This window comes from Erinaceus europaeus, chromosome 1, assembly GCF_950295315.1.
Source record: "Erinaceus europaeus chromosome 1, mEriEur2.1, whole genome shotgun sequence".
Taxonomy (NCBI): domain Eukaryota; kingdom Metazoa; phylum Chordata; class Mammalia; order Eulipotyphla; family Erinaceidae; genus Erinaceus; species Erinaceus europaeus.
In genome coordinates, this window is record NC_080162.1 from 52,874,399 (window position 1) to 52,899,132 (window position 24,734).

General features: G+C 36.3%; 1 protein-coding gene and 1 pseudogene across 5 annotated transcripts in view; both read right to left on the reverse strand.

Annotated features, from left to right (window-relative positions):
• Positions 1-24,734, reverse strand: part of RALGAPA2 (Ral GTPase activating protein catalytic subunit alpha 2) — a 322,655-nt gene that overhangs the window by 176,390 nt on the left and 121,531 nt on the right. For all 5 annotated transcript variants that reach the window (XR_009548379.1, XM_060186046.1, XM_060186059.1 and 2 more), the window contains exons 20-23: positions 23,088-23,261; positions 9,688-9,881; positions 8,298-8,396; positions 7,912-8,067 (exon numbers count right to left, since the gene is read on the reverse strand). Coding sequence is in view for 4 of the 5 variants with exons in the window: in XM_060186046.1 (XP_060042029.1) it covers positions 7,912-8,067; positions 8,298-8,396; positions 9,688-9,881; positions 23,088-23,261 (623 nt within the window). In the remaining variant the exon portion in view is untranslated. The remainder of the gene's footprint in view (positions 1-7,911; positions 8,068-8,297; positions 8,397-9,687; positions 9,882-23,087; positions 23,262-24,734) is intronic.
• Positions 7,023-24,734, reverse strand: part of LOC132536841 (translation machinery-associated protein 7-like) — a 209,144-nt pseudogene continuing 191,432 nt past the window's right edge.

Consider the following 24,734-nt stretch of genomic DNA (forward strand, 5'->3'; position numbering starts at 1 on the left):
GCCAAAACTGAAAACCACTGCAAACTCCTGTTACTCAACTGCCCCCCTCCTCTGAGGTGCCTATAATTTACCCTCAGGGAAAATTGCATTGTGAGCTTGTGATCAAACCTAGTATGGTAACTCTTCACTTGTGATCAAACAGTTTGTAGGTCAAAATGTGACTATCCCTGTGTTGCTTTGTGTTTGGGTTAATGATTACCTTAACCTTCTCCCTGTGCATTGGGTATATCTGCTTGCTTTCTCCCTCAATAAACGAGTTGCCCCACTGAGGCTCTCCCAGAGCTGACTGCTTGTCTCTCTGAGCACTTGCCCTCACCACGTGGAGCTACCCCAGGACTCCCAGGGGCCCGCTCTGACCTTTGCCACCAGTGGCCAGGGGGGCAGAGAACCTGGAGCAACAGCCCACACTCATCCTTGAAAACATTACTCAAATTCCAGATCTTCCAGGAGCTGCTTTCAAACCAATTTATTTGACAGGTATTCAACACAGTTTAATGCCCATCATGTCTATATCACTCATTTGACCCTTTGCTAAGTTAATTATTAAGACATATTTGTTTAAGTATATCACAGCAGTACATACTCACACTGATAACACAACTAGGTTTTTACTGTCATATATAATAATATTCAATGTGGAAATACTATTGAACTTTTGCTAAATTTAGGAGAAGATGATGTGAACCTAATAGTAAAGTGCCTTCAAATAAATGAAGGATCAAAGAAACATAAATATGACAGAATCTCAGAGATCCTCTAGTTCAACTCATTCACTTGATCAGGCTTGGCAAGTGCTCTAGGGCCTCTGCATGACAAAACTGAATTTAGATCTCCGATGTTGTAGCTCCAATATGTGATTTGTCATTATAAAAGTTAAATGTTGAATATATTTTAAAGCTACTTTATAATCCTGATGTTATGGGAAATATGTTTATGCATTTTTAAAAATCTTAGGAATAAGTTCCAACTGTACATTTATAGGTTTAAAAATTGTTTTTAAATGGAGATTAAATTAGCCTTCTAAATCTCATCTATAAATGCACACTATAGTTTTCATTAAATTCTATAAACATCAGCTGAACCTTTAAATACATACAGTACCCTTCTAGCATTGAATTAGCATCACATCCATTCAAACTGAGATAAAGGACTTGCTGAATAGAATAAGCATGTTCAAAATGTATTAGAATTATTTCCTTGGCTATGAGGTAAACAAGATCCTTAATATACCATTTTCACTCTTCATTCTTTCTGAAACTGAATACTCATTTACTTTAACATTACATATATTTATAAAAATAATGTGAATCTAGCATCTATGTTTCTAGTTATAAGTCTAAGTTTTCAGTAAAGAACAACTCTTTGTCTGAGAAAAGGTGATGCAATTATTACATATCACTGCATGATGCAGGCTGTCTGGGGTTATTAAAAGAGTCAGGTATGGCCAATTTACAAGTATAACCCCTGTACCTTGCTTTCATAACTCACTGCTGAGTCTTCTGCTCATTGAGAGACCCCTTGGGATCTCTTTACAAACGACTGTTTATTATTATATTATTCCATCATATACCTCCTGAGAGGAGGCTGTAATATCCGCTAAGACAATCATGAACTGTTTTGACTTATGTGATATAAGATCACTCTATGAAGTAAAAGTATATTTAATTTAGCGTTGGTGTTCTTAGTACAAGGTAAATATTCTTGATTACAAAACAATTTGCTAAAATTAAGGTGGGGAATACAAGAGCATTTAGCAAATGAAATGTGAACCAGCATTGATTACATATCACTGAGCCCTACCTAGAATAGTACCTTGTCTAAGTTGGTTCTTATTTGCAGATAACAGAATCTACCCTGTTGAGATTAATTAGAGCAAAAGATTTTATATGTGAACATCAGATGGTTTAAAGAAGTTCTCAAAATACCAGGGATTTTACATAAACTGTATATAGGAATAAGATAGCAAGCAGAAACACCAGTAAGATGACAGAAGAGTTCCTATAGAGACTATACTGCTTTTGTTGCTAGCAATACAGGTGCCTGAGCAGGTCATCCAGGACTGCTGCTACCTACCTACTTTTCCCTAGATCCACTGTTTGGGGCCCTGCAGTAGCCTCCACTGGACAGAATCTGGACAGTCGCTAAGGGAAAGGGGTCAGGGACATATAGAATTCAGCTTTCTAGATGGTGGGATAAAAAGTGGGTGTAAAGTAGGGTAACAGCAAGGGGCAAATAAAAGATGTTCCTGGATTATGAAGGGTGAAATAAGCATACTCATATCTGACCCAAGCATACTCATAACAATCTCCACATGTTCTGAAATACCATAATACCTACTAACATTTTTTTTTTTTTGGTTTGGTAAATCAAAGTATGTGGAGAAGGAAAAAACAAAAAAACCAAAACAAAATAAACAAAAAGCAACTCACTAGTTACTTAAGTCATTGCTGTCCTTCTCTTCCCTTTATAGAATTATTAAAAACGTCCAAGAATGTTGGGGGCTGTCATGACTTGAATCCAGTATACTATAGATTTGATCTCTCTTTTATGTCTTCAAACAACACTTTGAAGTAGACACTATAGATGGACATTTTTACAGAAAAGACAAATATGGTGTAACAAGGCCAAATAAGTTGGTTAATAAAATGTTAGCATGATTGGAACTATCACAGGCTGTCTAGAAGCCCAGCCAATTGTTATACTGTGTTATAAAGTTATATTACTATGGTTCATATTAGTCACTAGATGGTTACTTCAGAACCATCATATTTAGATTCGGTAGACATATTTCATCACCAGAGAGATCTCACACTTTTCTGCCATGTACTATACAACACTATAGATGAGAATGACAAAGATTTACATTTCTCAACTTTCTATATGCAAATTTGCAACAATAACTTTGCATCACTATAAGCTTTGCATTTAAAAGAGAATTTAACTTTGATGTATAACAGACAAACTACATTAAGACATTAAATCTGTAAGTCATTGTTAAAAAAGTTTACTTATTTTAAGCAAAGAAAACTTTCCAGTCTTTGATATATGTACTTAGAAACATGAAAATGAAATTCCTCTCCTCAACTGTCCTTTTCCATTTCACACATATTGATCTCTCCATATGTTTTAAATAATGATGAAATTAATAGGAACTGTTTTTAATAAATCCAAATCATAGCTCCTTTCATGTCCAAATATTCTAAGAAACACTGAGGTGAAAAAGCAGTTTAAACATTAAGAGAAACTAAGAACAATCGGGAACAGCTTTAGAAAAGTTGAAAGATGGAGAAGAACTGGGTTGGAAGCTAAGAAAAGGCATTGCAGAAAGGGTATGGAAAGACATGACAATGAGGAGGATTCTGAGGTGAATTAAGACCAAAGTCAGAGCCTAGGTAAGAGAAGACAGAAGGGAGAAATACAGCTAAGTGTTAACTGTGAATCAAAAGGAGAGGCATACTCTGTGAAATAAGTCTAGAGATATGTGAATTCTAGCAGTTTTATTTTTTAATGTATACTACTATTTAAAAAGTCCTTGACATTTTATGAGACCTTCACTACTTAATCAAAAGGCTCATGATATTTATCTAGGCTGAATGGTAGAGACGATTCAATGGGACAATGTCATACAATGAGATAAAATGATATAGTTCCCAGCACAGAGTGTGAACTGGGCCTGCTGGAGAAATGAAGGACCCCCGCCCCCAGACAAAGCAGCTGGGCCAACTGCTGTAAAGAATACTATAAACCATGAAGGACAGGCCTACAGCTCACCCCAAATACCTTTGGAATTTATAGTTATTTTGAAGATCTTTATGATGATCATTATTTTCTAAGCCAGTAAAAAGATTACTTTTAAGTGCTAAGAACTAACAGTTATTTCACAGCATTTCCCCCTGAAAATATTAATAAACCATAAGCTCACACTACACATGCACTGTGAGGAATACTGGTTAAGATCCTAAATTATTAGAATAGTTAAAGCTGATCAAAAGGAATCAAACAATTTTAAAAACAGTTGATTTAGAATGTGCTACATTTTGAGTTCTGGTTAATTATTACATATTATTACTTAATCTATAAATGACTATGTTTCTTTACATAGTGAATGTTCCATCATATTTGATGAAGTCATGATTTTATATCATAGAACACAAAGCGATCTGTAAGACATCTATTTTAGAAAAATTAAATTTTCAATGATTATAAGAATCCTTATATTTTGGAGAAAATAATATATTGAATTTAATTTAAAATTCAAGAAGTTATTAGTTACTAATGACACAATTTTGATACTTTCAGGTTTATGGAAACATTTATAAAATCAAGGCACAAAAATTCAAATGGCCCTGAAGCAGTTTTAAAGCTCATCAATGAAGCAGGCAGAGGAGAGTGGTGCAGACAAGTGTGCCACCCAGAGGCAGAAGGAGAAAACTCACCTGGGATTTTCCTAGTAAGACAAAATAAATACTAACATAAAAATTATTTGTTATTTATTGTCAACAATTTACTTGGCTTTGTATGTTAACTCTCTTGTCAACCACCAGGTTCCAGATGCTAGCATGATGCCAACCAGACTTCCCTGGACAGACAACCCCACCAATGTGTCCTGGAGCTCTGCTTCCCCAGAGCCCTTTCCCACTAGGGAAAGAGAAAGACAGGCTGGGAGTAAGGATCGACCTGTCAATGCCCATGTTCAGTGGGGAAGCAATTACAGAAGCCAGACCTTCCTCCTTCTGCATCCCACAATGACCTTGGGTCCATATTCCCAGAGGGTTAAAGAATAGGAAAGCTATCAGGGGAAGGGATGGGATACAGAGTTCTGGTGATGTGAACTGTACGAAGTTGTACCCCTCTTATCCTATGGCTTTGTCAATGTTTCCTTTTTATAAATAAAAATAAAAAATAAATAAAACAAAAAATATATGTTATTTATTATCCTATTTTAAAACACATGAAATATTTTATAAGGTTCTCTCTGGAGTAATAAAACTTTTTGAATGCCAGGCTATATGAAACTGTGGCTTTCTGAGAATTGTCACAAGATGGAAAGAAGCCCTGAGATGGTACTAGTCACAGGTGCAGCTCACCAAATTAAAAGAAAAAATCAAATTTAACTGCATTCATTATGGTAAATGCTTTCTATTATTTTTTATAATTAATATAGCATGTATTTCCAGAAGTACATATAAGTTCTAGAACAACCACCATGATCTACTTAGACCAAATGTTAAAACTAATTACTAGACATTTCATACTTAAATGAGAAAAGTTTCTTTCATTAGGGAGTCTTCTGCATAAATTTACTCTGAAAAAAGAATAAAGTTTGTATAGAATGATTTTGTTTAATAGACAGTGTTTTAAAAACATATACCAATAATTGTTAAGGTTAAAGCTAGTCAGTTCTATTAAACACACAAAAGTTCATGCTTATAATGGCCTAAACAATAGGCTGATTATAAAATGGAAATTTAAAGTATTTCTCTTTTTGTCTCAGAAATGGAACACTGGGATTACTGCTAGTAATGGAACAGCATTTAAGATTTATTTATTTTATAACGGACAACAAAAGATCAAACTTAACCAAAAAATATGGTAGAGGTTAAATGTAGAAATGATTTTAAGCATAAAATTTGAAAACCACTTTTCTACACTGTAAAATCCTATAAAGTTTTTTTAATGCTTTGAATTCTCAAATCTCATAATATACTCTTATTTGGCTTAATTTTATTGTTCAGCTTTTGCCCTCATATACTTTTAAAAGGAAAGATGATTCTACATTCATATCTACTTATATCACTTAATAAAAATTCCATTCTAGAAATTCTAGGACTATACTGATTATTTCAAATTTGTCTTTCTTAGATAAAAAGATTACTACTGATTATCACTTTATAGTAATTTTTTCCCCTTAAAATCTTAGCAAACTATATTATTGTTAACTAAACCTTCCTCACTGGGTTCTGTCACTGAGGGATCTCATTATCTACAAAAGTTAATTTTCTTCTCTATTTATACCCCTTAATCTTCCCTATGCCCTAAGTTGCATCATTCTGTACAAGATGCTCCTACCTGCAGTGATGTTTGCCAGAATATCTGAGCATTTAGTACAAACTATTCTACTTTCTTTTTTAAAAAAATACTTATTTTATTATTTGTTGCCCTTGTTGTTTTATTGTTGTAGTTATTATTGTCATTGTTGTTGGATAGGACAGAGAGAAATGGAGAGAGGAGGGGGAAGACAGAGAGAGAGAGAAAAAAATAGACATCTGTAGACCCTCTTCACCGCTTGTGAAGCAACTCCCCTGCAGGTGGGGAGCCAAAGCTCGAACGGGATTGTGCTTTGCTGCACTTAACCCACTGCGCTACAACCCAACTCCCAACTATTCTACTTTCATGTCTCTATTTCTATATTTATTTATGAAATCAGTGAAGCCATGAGGCAAATACATATGGATGTCCTCTGCACACCAGTGAAACTGAAACAAAATGTATCAAAGACAATTTAGCATGACAATATGGCTATCACTATGCATAAAAACACAGTAGGGGGGCACAGAACTCTGGTGGTAGGAACAGTGTGGAACTATTTCCCTATAATGTTTTAATCTTGAAAGCTATTAAGTCGCCAACAGAAATATTTTAAAGTAGTAAAAAAAAAATCTTAGTGATTAAAACTCAAAAGTGTTAAATCAAGAAATATGTTGTAAGAGATTTAAATAGTAGGTAGGTTCAACTACATTTTTAAAAAGTAGATTGATCAGAACAATGATTTCTTGTATATATCTAACCAGTATCAAAGCATTTTCCTCAGATTTTCAAAAAGTAAAATAAATACAGAAAAGGCAGTTACTTATTAGCTCTTGAATGACTGAAGTTCAGTGATAAGTATGACAAATCACAGAATAAATAATGAAACACTTTTCACATTAGTCAAGGAGATTCACTGAAAAAAGTAAATTACTTGCATTAAAAAAAAATCATTTTTTTTCTCCAGTGGGAAGAAAGCAAGGAGGAGGCAGGACTTGACTCTGGACTTAGTGTCAAAATAACAAGTAGGCAAATAGTATTGTGGATTGGTACAATAATATTGTTCATAGAAGTTATTCCTACCTCTGAATTATGAATTTGAATATGTAACCATGGCATTACAGAATAGAATGTTGGGTCTAAAACTACAGAGATTAATTCAGAAGTGTTTAAAAGAATACAGATTTTTTAAAATGATGAGAACTAAGATGGTAGCATTGGAGATGGAAATAATGAATAATAAAGATTTTTGCTTTCAGGTATATATTTTGCCCTAATTTATGGATACATGTGAACAATCCACTGGCATGGAACTTCTAAGAAGAAGGCCAGGAGCTGGCTACATACCACCCTGTACATCCATGGTGTGAAAGGAGAGCTGTTGCCAGTAGTTTTTTTGATTTTCTTTGCCACCAGTTGTACTTCTTTGTAAGAAATTAAAGTAACTACTTATAAAGAAGTGACAGAGCCCTAAATTTGAAGGTGATATATGCCACAAAATCACCCTAACCCTAAAACAATCTTCAAACATCTTCAAATGATCAGAATAGAGCAGTCTCAAAAATACATGATCTTGAACTCCGACAAAAATGCTTGGAATCATATTTTTGAGGTTCACACAGAAATTAAATCATACAGAACTATATATGCCATCGAATAAAAATTTGTATTTGATTTGGTGCATTGAAAAGTCAATGGAAAGAAGCAGGGATGCAGTAACCACTTCTGAAAGACCTACGTGGTTGAAGGCTGCAAGGAATTCAAACTACTGAGTTTTTCATAGAGTTTTTTCTTTTTTCCATAAACCCTAATTTTATAAACCCGAGAAGGGTGGTATGCACTTTCCAATATATAGGCTACTGTGAAATAGGATTTGTGTAATACCTGATCTTCGCTGGCTAATCCTAGGTGCATCACAAGGTAAAAATGAACCAAGAAGTCTGAGTTTGGCATCACATCCTGGCGCCTGGTCATCATGGCACAGATCAGTCTGTAGGCTTGGAGTTTGCCTTCTTTATATTCACTTGGCAATGTTGTTGCCTGCCAAAGTAATGATGTTCAAAGACTTAATTAACTCCAGATGCAGGGCATTTCAACATTTCACTTCTTAGTTTTCTATAAGAGTTGTTTATAAAGATTCGGGATGCAGTGGCTTTAGCAAGATCCAGACTGTCTTGGAAGCAGACAGTTTGGGGCAATTACAATTTTTAAACTCAATTTCAGAAAGGAAAAGGAAACTGCAATAAAGGAATAAACACATATCCACTTGCCTTAAATAGCCATGATGCAAACATTCTGAGTGGTGGGATCAGAACTGGAGGAGATGGAGAAGACTGGTTGTCTGGACTTATTGCTAGATTATCCCGTACCTAATACACATGGAGAAGAATTTTAATGGAGGCGACATGCAGTTTATCCCAAGAATATTTCAATATTATCACAGCAAAATAGCTCCTACTAAGCTGAGTTAAAAGTTACAATTTTATAAGTATTTTTAAAAAGATTTTTTAAATTTATTTTATGAGATAGAGAAAGAAAGTGAAGATGAGAACCACTCTGGGGTGTGTCCATCATGCTGATGATCAAACTGGAAGTCTCTGGCATGCTACCAGCTGAGTTATTTCCCCTAGCTATGTATGACACATGTTTCTTTTATCATGAGATCTAGCATCATTCTGAAATACAGCTCTGAATTAATGTATGTGGTTTTTAGACTTAACACAAAACTACGACACTGTTTTTCCCTGAATATTAGTGAAGGTTGTAAATTTAAATGATAAGGAGTGATATAACAAGTTATATGCATAAATATGATTCATGTTTTTGAAAAAATATTTAACATGAGGATAATGTATGTTACAAACAAAATTCAGAGTGAAAATGGTATGTATTCTAACATTTTACTTTTATAAAATTTGGTTTAAAATATTTATTTTTAATTTTTTAATTTATAAAACGGAGATATTGACAAGACCATAGAATAAGTACAATTCCACACAGTTCCCACCACCAGAACTCTCTATCGCATCAGCCTCCCCCCCTACCCCTGAAAGCTTTCCTATTCTTTTTTTTTTTTTTTTTTTTTTAGCTTTCCTATTCTTTATCCCTCTGGGAGTATGGACCCAGGATCATTATGGGGGGGAAGAAGGTGGAAGGTCTGGCTTCTGTAATTGCTTCCCTGCTGAACATGGGTGTTGGCAGGTTGATCCATACTTTTATTTTTAATAAGAAAGATGCAGAGAGAGAGAGAGACCAGAGTACTCCTCAGCTCTGGATTACTGTGGTGCTGAGGACTGAACCTGGGACATCAGAGAGTCTAAGACATGAAGGTAATTTGCATAACCATTACACTGGCTCCCAAACCCTGTAAAATGTGTTTATCTATGGAAATAAGATCATATATTAACACTGGATAGCTCTGTGGGGGTAGTGATGCTAGTTTTCTTCTTCTAATCTTGTACAATGAAATCAGTATAACTTCTATAAAGAGAATTAAAACTTCTGAATATTCCTTGATATCTACATAGTATCTCATATAGTACCTTAAAGCAATATACAGCTGTTCAAAGCATTCATTAATAACCCTTCTATAATTATAAAGCAATCAAACAAGAATTATCTTTTTTATTGATAATAACAAGCTCAAGAAACAAAACATACCTTTGCTAGTTTGTACCACAGTTCATACAGATAGCCAAAAACCTTGGCATGGATCTTAGGTGACTGGATATTATTCACATCTCCAAGGATTCCCAAGACTCTTCGCCATAGTACAGCAGCAGAGTCTGGGTGCCAGCCTGTGAGGTTCCCTCCAGCAATTATACTGCAGTCATCAGCAAGACATTCACTGCTATCTATGGAAAAAAGAAACATGTAATGATAATTCAGCAAAAACATTCTTGGCTTCATCACAGCCTTTTCTGTCGAATGAAAATCACCATGCTTGAAAATGTATATAGCCAAGATAAAATGATTAAGATGAAAAGTATGAAGTGATTGACAATTTTGAAAAGATATAAAAGTAGAATCAATGATATAAAAGATATAAAAGTAGAATCAAGTAGATCAAATGATTTTGATCTTTCAAAAAAAAAAAAAAAGGCAACAATCCAAGAGATGACAAGGCAGTTCCTGGACTGGATATCCAGCAAGAGAGAAGGAAGCAAGACTATTGTGGACCAGGACCCTAAAATAAGTAGCTAGGAAATTCTTCACTGCCAGAGAAACAGTCTTGATGCTTGCTATTGCTAACTGAAAATTAATTTGGGTATAATTTTATTACATCATATTTTATCTTTTTAGGCCCAAAAAGTTTTAAGAAATGTATACAATTAACTGTTACCATAAAACGCCACCATAGTTGATATGTGGAACAGTCTCCTTATCTAAAAAAGTGCCCCTTAATAGTGAGATTCCTTCCCCCTATTTCCTGTCCCAGTCAACCACAGCTGTTTATTGACTATAAGTTATTCTTTTTAATTGGGATAAAGTTTTTTTACATGATGATATATTTCAGGCTACTTCATGCCATGTGCTACCATACTATGTATATTGTTAGTTCTGTCTTTTCTGAATGCCGTATGAATGGAATACTATCATCTGTAGCCTTTTTGTCTCATTTCTTTCACTTAGCACGACACATTTGAGATTTATTCATGTATTTGTCCTGATTGCAAGTGTATATTTCATTTTCTGGCATGTCAAAGTTTGCTTATCCATCATGTTATAGGATTTTGATTAATTTGCTGTTGAGTGATCACAACTAAAGTTATACAAATAAAATCTCTGTGTGAACAAGTTTTTTTTTTTATTTCTCCCCCCTTTATTGGGGGATTAATGTTTTACAGTCGACAGTAAATACAATAGTTTGTACATGCGTAACATTCCTCAGTTTTCCACATAACAATATAGCCCCCACTAGGTCCTCTATCATCCTTTTCCAGGACCTGTATTCCCGGGTCCCACCACCACCACCCCAGAGTGAACAAGTTTTTATTTCCCTTTTGAGATAAGAATCACAAAAGGACATACAATATTTCTTTGCTTATTTCTTCCTTTTAGTTTACCATATTTTCCCCAAAAAACTTAGTTCTCTCAAGGTCACAGATATGGGTTGACTATTATTTCTATAACTATCATTCTATATTTCTACATATTTACCCATTTTTTTCCTGTGGCCCTGCCTTCTCTTTCTTTCTAGGTCACACATATACCTATTATAACTTCTGACCTTTCTTTTTTCCCTTTTCTCTCACTGGCTCCTGATGGAATTGAAGTTAAGAGCCCTCTAGTGTACCATATCTTTTAATGACTGCCCAAGAAAGAGGCATCTTCTTGTATAGCCGAGTATTTGTTGCTTGATTTATTCTTTATAGTTTAATTAGATGTAGAATTATGTTGGAAACAAATTGTCATAGCTTCCTTTATAGGTTTAAAATTGGCAGCATGCTGATACTCAATATTTTAAAATAAAAACGTAGTAATTTTAGAAACTCAATATTTTAAAATAAAAATGTAATAACTTTAGAAACTTTTGTGTCCTCTTTTTACATCAAGCATTTCCAGAACTCAAGATGTAACTTGGTATTATCTATTTTCAGTCTCTGTACTTGACATTCACTGGGCTCTTGCAACTATAGCAGTCATGTTCTTCAGCTTTGAAAATTCTCACTGATAATTTCCTTGCTTCAATTGTTCATGTTATCTCTGTCTCAACTTGTTATTTATGTTCAACTTCTTATACAGACCCTAATTTTCACTATTCATTCATCTTTCACTATCTTTTCACTCCTATTTCTTTTTTTGTTTGTTTTTGATCAAATTTATATTTGTAAAAAACTTTGTTTGAGGCCAGTTGGTGGCATACCTGGTTGAGCACCCATGTTACAATGCACAAGCACCTGGGTTCAAGCTCGTACCCCCCCCCCTCCAGCTGGAGGATGAAAGCTTTTTGAGTGGTAAAGCTGGACTGCAGGTGTCACTCTGTCTCTCTGCTTCCTTCTCGATTTCTGGCTGTCTCTATCTAGTAAATAAATAAAGACAATGAAAACATAAAAAAAAACTTTGTCTATTGATCCTTTCATTGGCTTAATTATATTTCTCTTGTCATATTTTTTAATATCCCCAAACTTCTTGTTTTCTATTTTATTCTATTGGTTCCTTTCTATACAAAATATTTTTTTATCTCATTAAAGATAATTAACTTTACATTATTTTATTCTTCTCAATTTCTTCTTAAGATAGCTCCACTGTGGCAAGGTAAGGTATATATATCATATATAACTACCATGTCTTCTTAGATTCATCTCGACTGTCCTTATTTTTGACTGCTTTGGGGAAGATTGACAGATAGTTTGTAGAATGTTCCTTGATTGAGATTTGTCTACTTTTCTCATAATAGATTATTATTATTTTTCCTAACCAGCTCAGCTTTGGCTTATGGTAATGCTCAGATGGAACCTGAGATTTCAGAGCCTCAGGCATGAGTCTTTAGCATAACCACTATGCTATCCCCCCAGCTCCACAACTATTTTTCCTACCTTTATTTTTTGCTTTTAAGTTTGTATTCCTGAAAGAACTTTTCTTAGCTCTGATGTATGATCTTTAACAATATTCTTACATGTAATTTTCTATGGCTTTTGTCAGGCTGCGCCACGGAGGAGAGACAGAGGAGATCCAGAGCGGAGAGGGAACACAATTCTTTATTAGTGCGGGCACCTCAGAGTTGGGTGAGAGGGCAGTGGTTCCAGCCATGTGGAGCTAGCAAAAATTGCCCCCTTGCAGCACCCTTCCCTACATCTAATCACCATGTGAAAAGCAGGCAAGAGAGGGAGGGGTGGAAGAAGAAGGGATTTTATGGGAGAAAGTCGGGATGTGATTGGCTAGGAAACAAGGCACTTGGGGATAGGATAATGGGAAGGGGGAGGAGTAAACAAAGCATTCCAGGATAGGATAATAGCTCTGGCTGGGATGGGTAGGGGGAGGAGTAAACAAAGCACTCCAACTAGCACAGGGAATTGACAGTGCCCTGAGGGGACAACATGGCAGCTGTGACTGCATCTGCACAATTTCCCAACAGGCTCTATTTAGGATTTTTGGCTATATAGGTTTTGGCTAGTTGTCATTTAAAAAAACAAAAAAACTTGAGTTAAATCCACAAGTTTTTTTTTTTTTTTTTTTTTTTTTGTGAGAGAAGCAAAGAGAGAGGAGTGAAGAGTGTTGTTTCATCAGACAGTCTAGTTTGATTATCAAGGCAATGCAAGGTATACAACAGAAATACCCATCACATATCTAAATATGTTGACTCCATTGGAAGTATCTGAAAAACTACATGCTCATTATTATTGTTAGGAAAAAATAATTAGTTGAACTAGTTTTGTCAAAAATTATTCCACTTGTTGCATACCTAACAGAGCAGATGCTGACATTTCCCGTGAAGATGGCTGCTCAGTAAAGCAGCTCTTAATTAAAATGGGGGTTTGAGAGATTTTACAAAATTTCATTTTCACTTATGAATTACCAAATAGGATATTTTATTTTTTATGAGCAAGTCTAATAACTACCCTAGTATCTTTGCATTTTGTTATTACTAAATGCTAACATGGTATTAAGTATTTTTTTTATTATTAAAGTGGGAACTTTTGCTAGCATAAGCAAGCAAAAGAACACATGTCTTCAACATGGTAATTAGTAAAATAGGCACTTATCATCAATGGTGATATCACATGGCTATCACCTTGTGCAGGCTTCGGAAATGTTTTTTCTTTTTACCTAAAACAAAAGTTACAAACCCAAAGGATAAAAGTGAAACATCTTAATTCTGGGACCAGAAAAATCAGGCTTGGGCTTGGATGACTAAAATTGAAGAAGCACCTGGCTGGAGTTCTATTAACCTAACTAAGACCTGCCTTTTCTCATTCATTTTCTTTCCAGCCAGGGGCATATACTGTTAAAAGAATTTAGAAAACAAGCAATGAATTCCAAGGTAGTGATCACTGCTATTGCTATTATTTTTTGCAATGTAATTATTAACATCATCTCACACTGAGCAAATAAATCTACAATCTAGAAGTACTTATTTTATGCTATATAAACAAAAAAGATGCATGGATCATAAATAATAATGATTTATGAAAATACTAAATTTTCCATAGCATTTGACATGTACTTCAGGATCTCGTCTGTCAAGTCCATAAGTAATATGACATGTGCTATGAGGTTTATTTAAAGAAAGTTTTATTCATAGGAATAGAACAATATAATGGAGTGAAATATAAAATACCTATGAAATTGATCACTTTTTTTTTTAACTTTTGGAAGAAAATCACTTCTAAAAACCATCAAAGACCTTGAAATATGAAAGGACTTGTTTAGCTTTTTTTTTAATTTTAAAATTGATTCTGGGTAGAGACAGAAAGAAGTTGAAAGATGAGAGGGAGATGAAAATGTAGATATAGATATCACAATTTCACCACTCCTGAAGCTTTCCTTCTGCAGGTGGAGCCAGGGGCTTGAACCCAGATCTTTGCACACTGTAACATGTGGGGATGTTTTGTTCTTAATGAGTTGTAATAAACAGAGAAGCTAACAATAAGAAAAGTACCAATTGTTCATTCAAATTAAGTATGATTGAATTTTTTCACTCGAAGAAATGTAAAATACCATGGGTTAGCAGCAGCAGCTTTAGTGTTCTTCCCTGTCAGCTGAATGATATATCTTAGGACTTGAGTATAGGGGCCAGGTGGTGGGGCACCTAGTTACAGTGAAAAAGGACCAGTTCAAGCCCCTAGTCCCCACCTGCAGTGGGGAAGATTCCTAAATGGTGAAGCAGTATTGCAGATGTCTCTTTCTCCCTCGATATTCCCCTTTCTTTCTCAACTTCTGTCTTTATCCTAAATAAATAAATTAAATATATATATTTTTAAAAGACTTGATTGTGTATGAAAATGATATCCAGCAGCCTAGAGGAACACAGAAGCGAAAGAGTTGGACTTAAAATCATAAAAGTCTAGGTCAGGGAGTCGGGTGGTAGTGCAGCGGGTTAAGCGCACTTGGCGCAATGCGCACGGATGGGCATAAGGATCCTGGTTCGGGCCCCCGGAACCCCACCTGCAGGGGAGTCGTTTCACAGGCAGTGAAGCAGGTCTGCAGGTGCCTATTTTTCTCTCCCGCTCTCTGTCTTCCCCTCCATTCTCTATTTCTCTCTGTCCTATCTAACAACAATGACATTAATAATAACTACAACAATAAAACAACAAAGGCAACGAAAGGGAATAAATAAATATTTTAAAAAAGGTGTAGGTCAATGTCCAGCATTCCATGAACCTGGATGATGCACCAGTTCTATCTCTTTCACTATTATGCTAATAAAGAATCAATCTTTAAAAAATTAAAAAGGAAATGATATCCATTTTTTTTCCATTAAGGTTACAGCTGGGGCTTAGTGACTGCACTACAAATCCACTGCTCCTGGTGGCCTTCCTCCTCCTATTTTCTTTTTGGTAGAAACAGAAATTGGGAGGGCACAGGAAGACCGAGAGGGAGACACCTGCAGCACTGTTTCACTGTTTGTGAAGTTTCCCCACATGCAGGGGGGCTGGGGCTTAAATTCAGGTCCTCATATGTGGTATTGTGTTTGTGCTTTGGGTGCACCTTGGAAACCAACATTTTGTTTCAGTTGAGAGGGGTCAGTGGTCTTCCCATACTAGAATATAAGCTTTAGGAGAGGAAGACTAATTGTTGTATTTTGTGTTCACAACAGATTCATAGCTCCTAGTCCATTACATGGCAAGAAAAGAGCATTTAGTAAATAATTAAACCAGTGAGGGGCCAGGTGGTGGCACACCTGGTTGAGTGCACATGTTACAGTATGCAAGGACCTGGGTTCAAACCCCTGGCCCCCACCTGCATGGGGATAGCTTCTCTAGTGGTGAAGCAGTGCTGCAGGTGTCTTTCTATCTCTTCCCCTCAATATTTTCCCCATCCTCTCGATTTCTGGTTGTCTCTAATCAATAAGCAAATACAGATAATAAAATTAAAAAAATAATTAACTAGTGAATGAATAAACTTTAGGCTGAAAGCTACTGTTTTACAGTAATTACAGTTTGATCATCTTAAATCATGTGAGATTTAATTTCAAAATTCATTTTTATTTTTAACCAGAACACTTCTCAGCTCTGGCTTATGGCAGAGCCTGGGATTAAATCTGGGACCTCAGAGTCTCTCTGTATAACCATTATGCTACCTCCTCAACCCTCAGAATTTCTTTTCTTTGGTATATTTTTACCTGCCTCTAAATATTGTTATAAAGATTATTTTACCACTTCTAATTATAGTTGTGCCTGTGAACTACATATACTGTCGCCTAAAATGAAAACTTTTATAGGAACTAGTGGTTAATATTCTCTGCAACTGCACATATTTTTGGCATTCTCATCAGGCTTTGGTCTGCTTTGAAGACACAAAATAGGGGGCTGGGAGGTAGCGCAGCAGGTTAAGCGCACGTGGTGCAATGCACAATGACCGGAGTAAGGATCCCAGTTTGAGCCCCCAGGGAAAAAATGGCCTCCAGGAGCAGTGGATTCGTAGTACATGCACCAAGAAATAATCCTGAAGGCAAAAAAAAAAAAAAGACACATAATATTGCAAAAAAAAAATAATAATAACGATACAATGGGGTTGCTTGCTTGTCTTTAGAATTCTTTAAAGTAAAAAGTATATGCTCACATCAAATTGATGGGGTGGGTCAACAATATTTATACCCCTTTCTTGTATTAGGGAGCTACTCTCCTGTCTACCCTGATTTAGCTTTCTGGTCCTTTTTCCAGCCATGACATCATCTCCCCAGATAATAACTTGGATCCACCTACATATCAGATTTCAGGCTCAGGGGAAAAAAGAAAAAGAAAGAAAGGAAGAAAAGAAAAAAAAACTAGTATTAGCCATAGGCCCTTTGGAATATAACTAAAATATGCCCACTAGCTATCTACAAAATAGAGGAACCCTCTCCCCCAACTCTTATCTGCACTATTCCAGCCTTTAGGTCTATGACTGGTCAATAATTTGTTTGGCTTTGTATGTTAACTCTTTTCAACCACCAGGTTCCAGATGCTAGCATGATGCCAACCAGACTTCCCTAGACAGACAACCCCATCAATGTGTCCTGGAGCTCTGCTTCCCCACAGCCCTTCCCACTAGGGAAAGAGAGAAGTAGGCTGGTAGTATGGATCGACCTATCAACACCCATGTTCAGTGGGGAAGCAATTACAAAAGCCAGACCTTTCACCTTCTGCATCCCACAATGACCATGGGTCCATACTCCCAGGTGGTTAAAGAATAGGAAAGCTATCAGGGGATGGGATGGGATATGGAGTTCTGGTGGTGGGAACTGTGTGGAGTTGTACCACTCTTATCATATGGTTTAGTGAATGTTTCCTTTTTATAAATAAAATTTTTTTTAAAAAAGTATATGCTTCCTGAAAGATAGCAAACAACTCACAAGGAAGTATGCTTGTCATATAATCTACCCAATCTAAAGCTTGTATTTTCCAACCACTGCTTTTAACTAGGTCTTACATATCAAGTTCATATCCCCCTGCATCATGGTCAGCCGAGGCCCAGCAACTAGGGAGCTGTGTATATGTTCCTGTTGGCTGAAGGGATTCAAATTACCCAATTCTAAATCTACTTATGCTGTCATATCTTGCCTTGCATTAGAATGGAGAATAAAGAGTTGGGAAGACAGCTATGCAAAAATACTCTCATACCAGAGGCTCTGAGGTCTCAGGTTCAAGCCCTAGTACCACCATAAGCCAGATCGGAACAGTGCTCTAGTTTCTCTCTTTCATTAAAATACATACATACATACATACATGAATATATAGATACATACATAAACGGGGCTGAGCTATGGTGCATCAGATTAAGTGCACATGGTACAAAAAGCAAGGATCTCAGCTTGAACCCCTGGCTCCCCCACCTGCAGGGGGGTTCCGCTTCACAAATGGTAAAACACGTCTTCAGGTATCTGTCTCTTTCCCTCTCAATTTCTCTCTGTCCTATCCAAAAACAAACAAACAGGACAGTGGCTTTGTAGTGCAGGCACTGAGCCCCAATGATAACCCTGGAGACAATAAATAAATAAACAAGTAAGTAAATGTATGTAGAAGCTGTCTCCTATGGTTTCAATGTTCTCTCTTTGCTTCTTGATCATCTACAGAGATTTCTCATTTGCCCTCCTTCCCATCCCCCAGTCTACATAGCATGTCATGCCTGCTGTTCCTAGCGATCTGCGAGTACAAACTTCTTTCTTCATGGAGATTATTTTCATGTTTACATGTTTTACCATACTTGATTAAAACAATTCCAGAAACAATGTACAGTCAATTTAACTGTAATTTTAAGGAAACATTAAGTGATATACCAAGAATATAAATATAAAGCTAAACTATCAGCTTGTCAGTGATGAAGGCATCTAAGATCTTAGAGGCAATATTTGTTATTCTAAACATTTAATAATTACTAGTATTATTGGGAGTTGGGCAGTAGCACAGTAAGTTAAGCACACATGGCGCAAAGCACAAGGACCAGCGTAAGGATCCTGGTTCGAGCCCCCGGCTCCCCACCTGCAGGGGAGTCGCTTCACAAGTGGTGAAGCAGGTCTGCAGGTGTCTATCTTTCTCTCCCCTTCTCTATCTTCCCCTCCTCTCTCCATTTCTCTCTGTCCTATCCAACAATGATGCCAATAATAATAACTACAACAATAAAACAAGGGCAACAAAAGGGAATAAATATATTTTTTAAACTTTACAAAATTATTAGTATTATTCAATGAAAGATGCAGATGCACTCAAATTGTTCACTACTTTTGTAGATCCTACAAATAAGGCTAACATGAGTTTTACTTTGTACATTTATGAACAAACTCTTCACTTGAAAATACAAAGTTAAATTTAAAACTGTGATAATCCTTATGCTTGTAACATTACAGTTTGTCTTTTTCACAGATGACATGGGTATTCTGATTCTCTATGTTAGTATTTCAAAGAAGAACTAAGTATCTGAGGAGTTATTCACAACATAGAGTGCATCATATAATATTACCTCACATAAGTTCATTAAACTGAACTGTTCCATATATACTCTGAAATGGGATTAAAACTACTCTTTCCAAATAATAGACAAAAGAAGTGATCACCCAATTTTCCTTCTTTTCTTTCTCTCTCACTTTCTTTTTTACTTGTTTATTTAATAATGACAGACAAGACCACAGGATAAAAGGAATACAATTCCAAATTTTTCCTTCTTTTCTATAACAATAATTAAAACTAATTTTCATATAAGTAAACAAAGAGCTTGAAGATTCAGCATTGAATCTACAATGTTTGGTAGTATCTTAATGATAGTTTCTCTTGAAGAACTTGTATCCAAGACCAAAAAGCCATTTAATCCATAAGTGTACAAATGATAACTCAAATATGTTTAAAGAGGATTTGTGGTTGTAATTTTAACAGCAATACAGTGGGAAGGAGTAGACAAACTCCCGCATTTGCAATCAAGACACTCTCTGGATGCCAGTTCCAACTCTAGCATGTATTTTATGTATAAACAACAAAATTTCTGGTGGTGGGAATTGTGTGGAGTTGTACCCCTCTTATCCTATGGTTTTTGTCAGTGTTTCCTTTCACTCGGGTGAGACCTTTCCTTTCATAGTATTCTCTAATTCCATCCCAGGTGGTTCACTTCCTAACAAAGTCCCAAAACCTAGATATAGACCAGGTTCCAGGAGATGGAGCATATGTTCACACGTATCCATAAACCAGGGAGAATATATACCTGAAAGAAGTAGTACACTAGAGTTTGCAGTGAGTACCCCCCAAAACTTCATCTCCACTATTCCAACCTTTGGGTCCACGATTGCTCAACAATTTGTTTGACTTTGTATGTTAACTCTCTTTTCAGCCACCAGGTTCCAGATGCCATCAGGATGCTGGCCAGGCTTCCCTGGACTGAAGACCCCACCAATGTGTCCTGGAGCTCCGCTTCCCCAGAGACCCACCCTACTAGGGAAAGAGAGAGGCAGACTGGGAGTATGGATCGACCAGTCAACACCCATGTGTTGACTGGGGAAGCAATTACAGAAGCCAGACCTTCCACCCTCTGCAACCCACAACGACCCAGGGTCCATGCTCCCAGAGGGATAGAGAATGGGAAAACTATTGGGGAGGGGATGGGATATGGAGTATGGAGATTGGGTGGCAGGATCTGTGTGGAACTGTATTCCCCCATCCTATGATTTTGTTAATGTCTCCTTTCTTAAATAAATAATAATTATAAATAAATAAAAATTTAAAAATAACAACAACAAAAAATTCTAAGTCTCAGTTTTCCCAGCACTGAAACTGAGGTTTAGCCTACCTGCCATACAGAACTAAAGAGGGTGCTTCAATGTTTTTTGAAAACTTTTAAATCCTCTAGAAGTAGTAATTCTATATAACATATAGGTATATAAAACATAAGATATTTTTTTAAAAGAACTAAAAATTTGAGAAGTGAGTAACTTATAAAACTAAGCCTCTGAGTTTACCATTTTCTCCTTGCTTTTGTATGATTTCTACCCTTTGCAGATATGAATACACAGATCAAGTCAGTGACTTTTAAGAAGAATACTATAGAAGCAAGGAACACAGTGGCTGCAAAAAAAGTATTGGGGATTCTATGTTTTATTGACTATAAATAAAAGGAAGACTGCCATATATATAACAGGCATCATCAGCATATGACAGATGTATAGCATAGGACATAAATCTGCTAGGAATTGTGGGAACTAAAAGTTATTTAAGGAAGAGTCTGGCAGGAATACAGCCTTTTTCTTCCTTCTTCTGACCTTCTGTTACTGTTGTCTCATCTCCTAGGATCAACGTGATGAAGCTGAATGCTGGTGAACTTTAAGGATTCATGACTCCTGCCACATGGCTGGCTAGACTGTTCCTTCTTTCTGTTTATTTTGTTACCACAGTTTTTAAGAACTTAATAAATTTGTTGCTTTTATACCCCCCAAAGAGCTGTCTGTTGCTTGTTACTATTATTATTATTATTATTATTATTATTATTAATTTTTACAATACAGAAGAGTTGCATGAAAGAGTTCCAGATCCAATCCCTGGCACCACAAACAGCCAGAGTTGTTTTAATCCCCAGTGCCGCCAATACAGCTTCACGGTGTTCTGGTCAAAATAAACTACCACCACCATCACCAGCACTATAGCACTAAAAGGCAATGTATCATGAACTGATAGCTAATTGACTGTTTTCTCTTTAATGTCCTATTCTTACATTAAATCACACTTCTTAGCCTTTGCTATCTTAATACACAAAAGGTTTCACTCAACATTTTTCCACACAAATTTAATGAAGTTTTAATGTCACTCTATCAGTAATTTCCAAAAATATCAGAGACTCTGGCTAAATTTGCATCATAAACACTGATAACCAACGTTTACTTATCTCAATAAAAACTAGTAAGGTTAAAAATGTACATTTTATCTGTAATTTTAAAAGTGAGTTTTAGCATTTGGAATAGTCACTCAATGTGTTTTCTCTAGTTTGTTGTGCTTTTCACTAAAGATATTTATATAACTATAAGCATGAATACAGCTGAACAGGAAGAACTTGGACTGTGACCAGCATTTCCCACACTGAGTTCCTCAGAACAGTAGCTGCCCCTGACACTAATGAAACTACAGCAAAAGAAAACACCAACTTGTCTTTGTTGTTCCCATTCTCATCATCCCTTGTCACACATATACATACAATCAGCCTTTGAAAGACTCACACGCCCAGGACCACATGATGTGTATGAATGGGAGGGTGTTGTATGTTCACGTGTGCATGTGAAGAATCGCTACAACTGCAAAGCACTTCCTTCCAACACTTGACTCATGTTCATTCACTTATTCATCCAACAACCCTATGGGAGGAACTATTATTGTCCTTTTTTCTATTCTTTTCTTTTCTTTTACTTTTTTTTTTTTTAAGGAAATTAAAAGACTGAGAGATTAAATAACTTCCTCAAGTCCATCCTGAAATTCTTTGGCAGAATTCACATGCAAACCCAGGTTATTTGGCTCTGTAATCAGTACATAAATCTTAGAAATACAATGCTCAGGAAGAAAATTTGTGAAACATACAGACTATGACCTATTATTAAGAAGTTTAAAAATGAAAGAGGCTAGACGGTGGTATACCCAGTTGATTACACATGTTAACATGCAGAAAGACTCAGGTTCAAGCCCTTGATTCCCATCTGCAGAGAGGAAACTTCATGAGTGGTGAAGCAAAGCTATAGATTTCTCTCTAGCTCCCTGTCCACTCTCAATTTCTCTCTGTCCTAGCCAATAACTACACAAATATTTTTTAAAAATGAAATTAAATGAGAGGCTCAAGATACAGTATCTAGGTTTAACTATAGAGAGATCAGTAATTTATTTTTTAAATGTTGGCAGTAGGGTTAAAGGATGACTGGTCAAGGACTTGAGAAGGGCAGATATAGATACACTGATGGCTTGGGTGATGTTTTATTTCTTCAATTGGGGAGCAGGTTCAATGGTACTCTCTTATTACCTTGGTTCAGGACTTAAGATATACGGCACTCATTTTATACATATCAGATGTGTTATAGTAAGTATTAAGGAAAATTTCAATAGGTAGTCAAATTATTTGACTTACTCTAAATGTAGAATAACCATTTTCTTGTTTCACAATAAAGCAGAAGTGGTCAGAAGTAATGAAAGTTGAGCACAAATACCATCACTTCCTCCTGGATTGCACAGTGGTCACTGGCATGGCATGTTTCCTCCCAGACCTGGCCACTGTTTTAGAACCCTTTCCACATAGGACTTTGAGAATTTATGGTTGACTATGAACAGGTGGTTGGGGTTACCACATTAGTTTGGATAGAAGTGGCATCTTTGTTGTCCCTGTGCTAAAAGAGCCTTAGGATTCTTGCAACGAGGAAACTGAGGTCATGTAACTTAACCCTGGACTCTCTTTTTAAAAGTTACCTGTTAAGTTTGAAGCATCAGTGGGACTTAGCTGTAGCCAGTGGCGAGCATCAGAGTCAGCCACATCTGTGGGAGTGTTCAGTTCTGGGTCTTCTTCATAGTTCTGCCAGTGGTTCATGGATAGCTCTGCCTCACTGTTATTGCCCTGAGCTATGTCACTACTGACACTTTCACCTGGCAGAAAGGAAGAGGCAAGGTCTGAGAGGACAAATAAGCTGAAAACCAGAATGTTTACAATTAGCAACAGGCAAGTAACTAAACAGCTGTAACAGCAAGAATCATTGAGAAACGGACTCACTGGTACCTGTATGGGACTCTTACTCAACAAAGCAAAGCTTCCAAGTTCAGGACATTAGTAGTCATGAGCTGTACAAGATATCAAGCAATATTATTTCTATGGAGTTTTAAACTTAGTTCTCCCATATACATAATAGATTATATCAAATCCTTAAGTTTCCTAATTACACTTATTCAACTACAAAATAGGGGTGGGGAAGAAGATTGTGAGAAACTATTCCATGGAAAACATAAGTTTATTCTGCTGGCTAGAGAAGTCTAAGAATGTTATTCTTCAAGTCTGGTGTCTAGACCAAACGTGAGTCACTCAGGATCAGTGCGGGAAGTATGTCACTGCAGGATATTTTCACCAATAGAAACTTCCCTCTTTAAAAAGTTTTAATTTATCACAACACAATGATGCTTTCAAAGGCTATTAAGTTTTATATGCTGATTTAGTCTGACACAAAACAAACCAGACAATCTGTTCCTTAGACTCCAGTCTACTTAATAATTTTCTGTGTCTATGCTTTCTGACTGTTCAGTCTTCCAGTATCTTTATATCAACTGTTGACATCACTCAACCTCTCTGCTTCTAATGTGCTGTCCTCTGTTAGGAAAAAACCGAAAGTTGTCCCAATAATTAACCTGTTAGGCCACTAATTTAATCTGCCATTGAACTCTAAAGCATTGGGGTTTTTAAATGAAGCATTAAGGGGTTTCTCTTTATACCACAAAACTGCCTTGCAGCAGTTTTCTAGGCTACACCTGATTTCAGAGAAGCAGAATATTATGGTTACATTTTATTATACATGATAGCATGTCTCAGAATGCCTATCAAACAATATTTATTTTAAATATCTATACTATTCACTTCAATGTACTTCTGAATTTTTTGTTTGCTTGCTTCCTGGTAGCCTTTGGGAACTTTCTGGTGAAGACCACATTTCCTTCAGGGTCTGTCTAATCATCCAAGTCATCAGCCTTCATGATGCATCTCATCTGGACAAAAGCCCAAGGTAGGAATACAGGCCTCTAAGGCATAGATAACTAACTAAAACTGTTCCTATTGTATGTGTGAACAAACCATCTATCCATCCTGGGATCCCAGAAACATAATGTCCCACTTCATAACCGTGTTTCTTCAGATGATAAGACATCAATGGAATTAAAAACATAAGCAGGCCAGGTGGTGGCACACCTACACCCTGGTTAAGCACACACATTAATTCGCACAAGGGCCTGGGTTCAAGCCCCTCTGTTTCCCATCTGCAGTGGAGACAATTCACAAATGATGAAGCAGGTCTGCAGGTGTCTATCTTTCTCTCTCCTTCTCTACCTCCTACACCCTTCTCAATTTCTCTCTGTTTT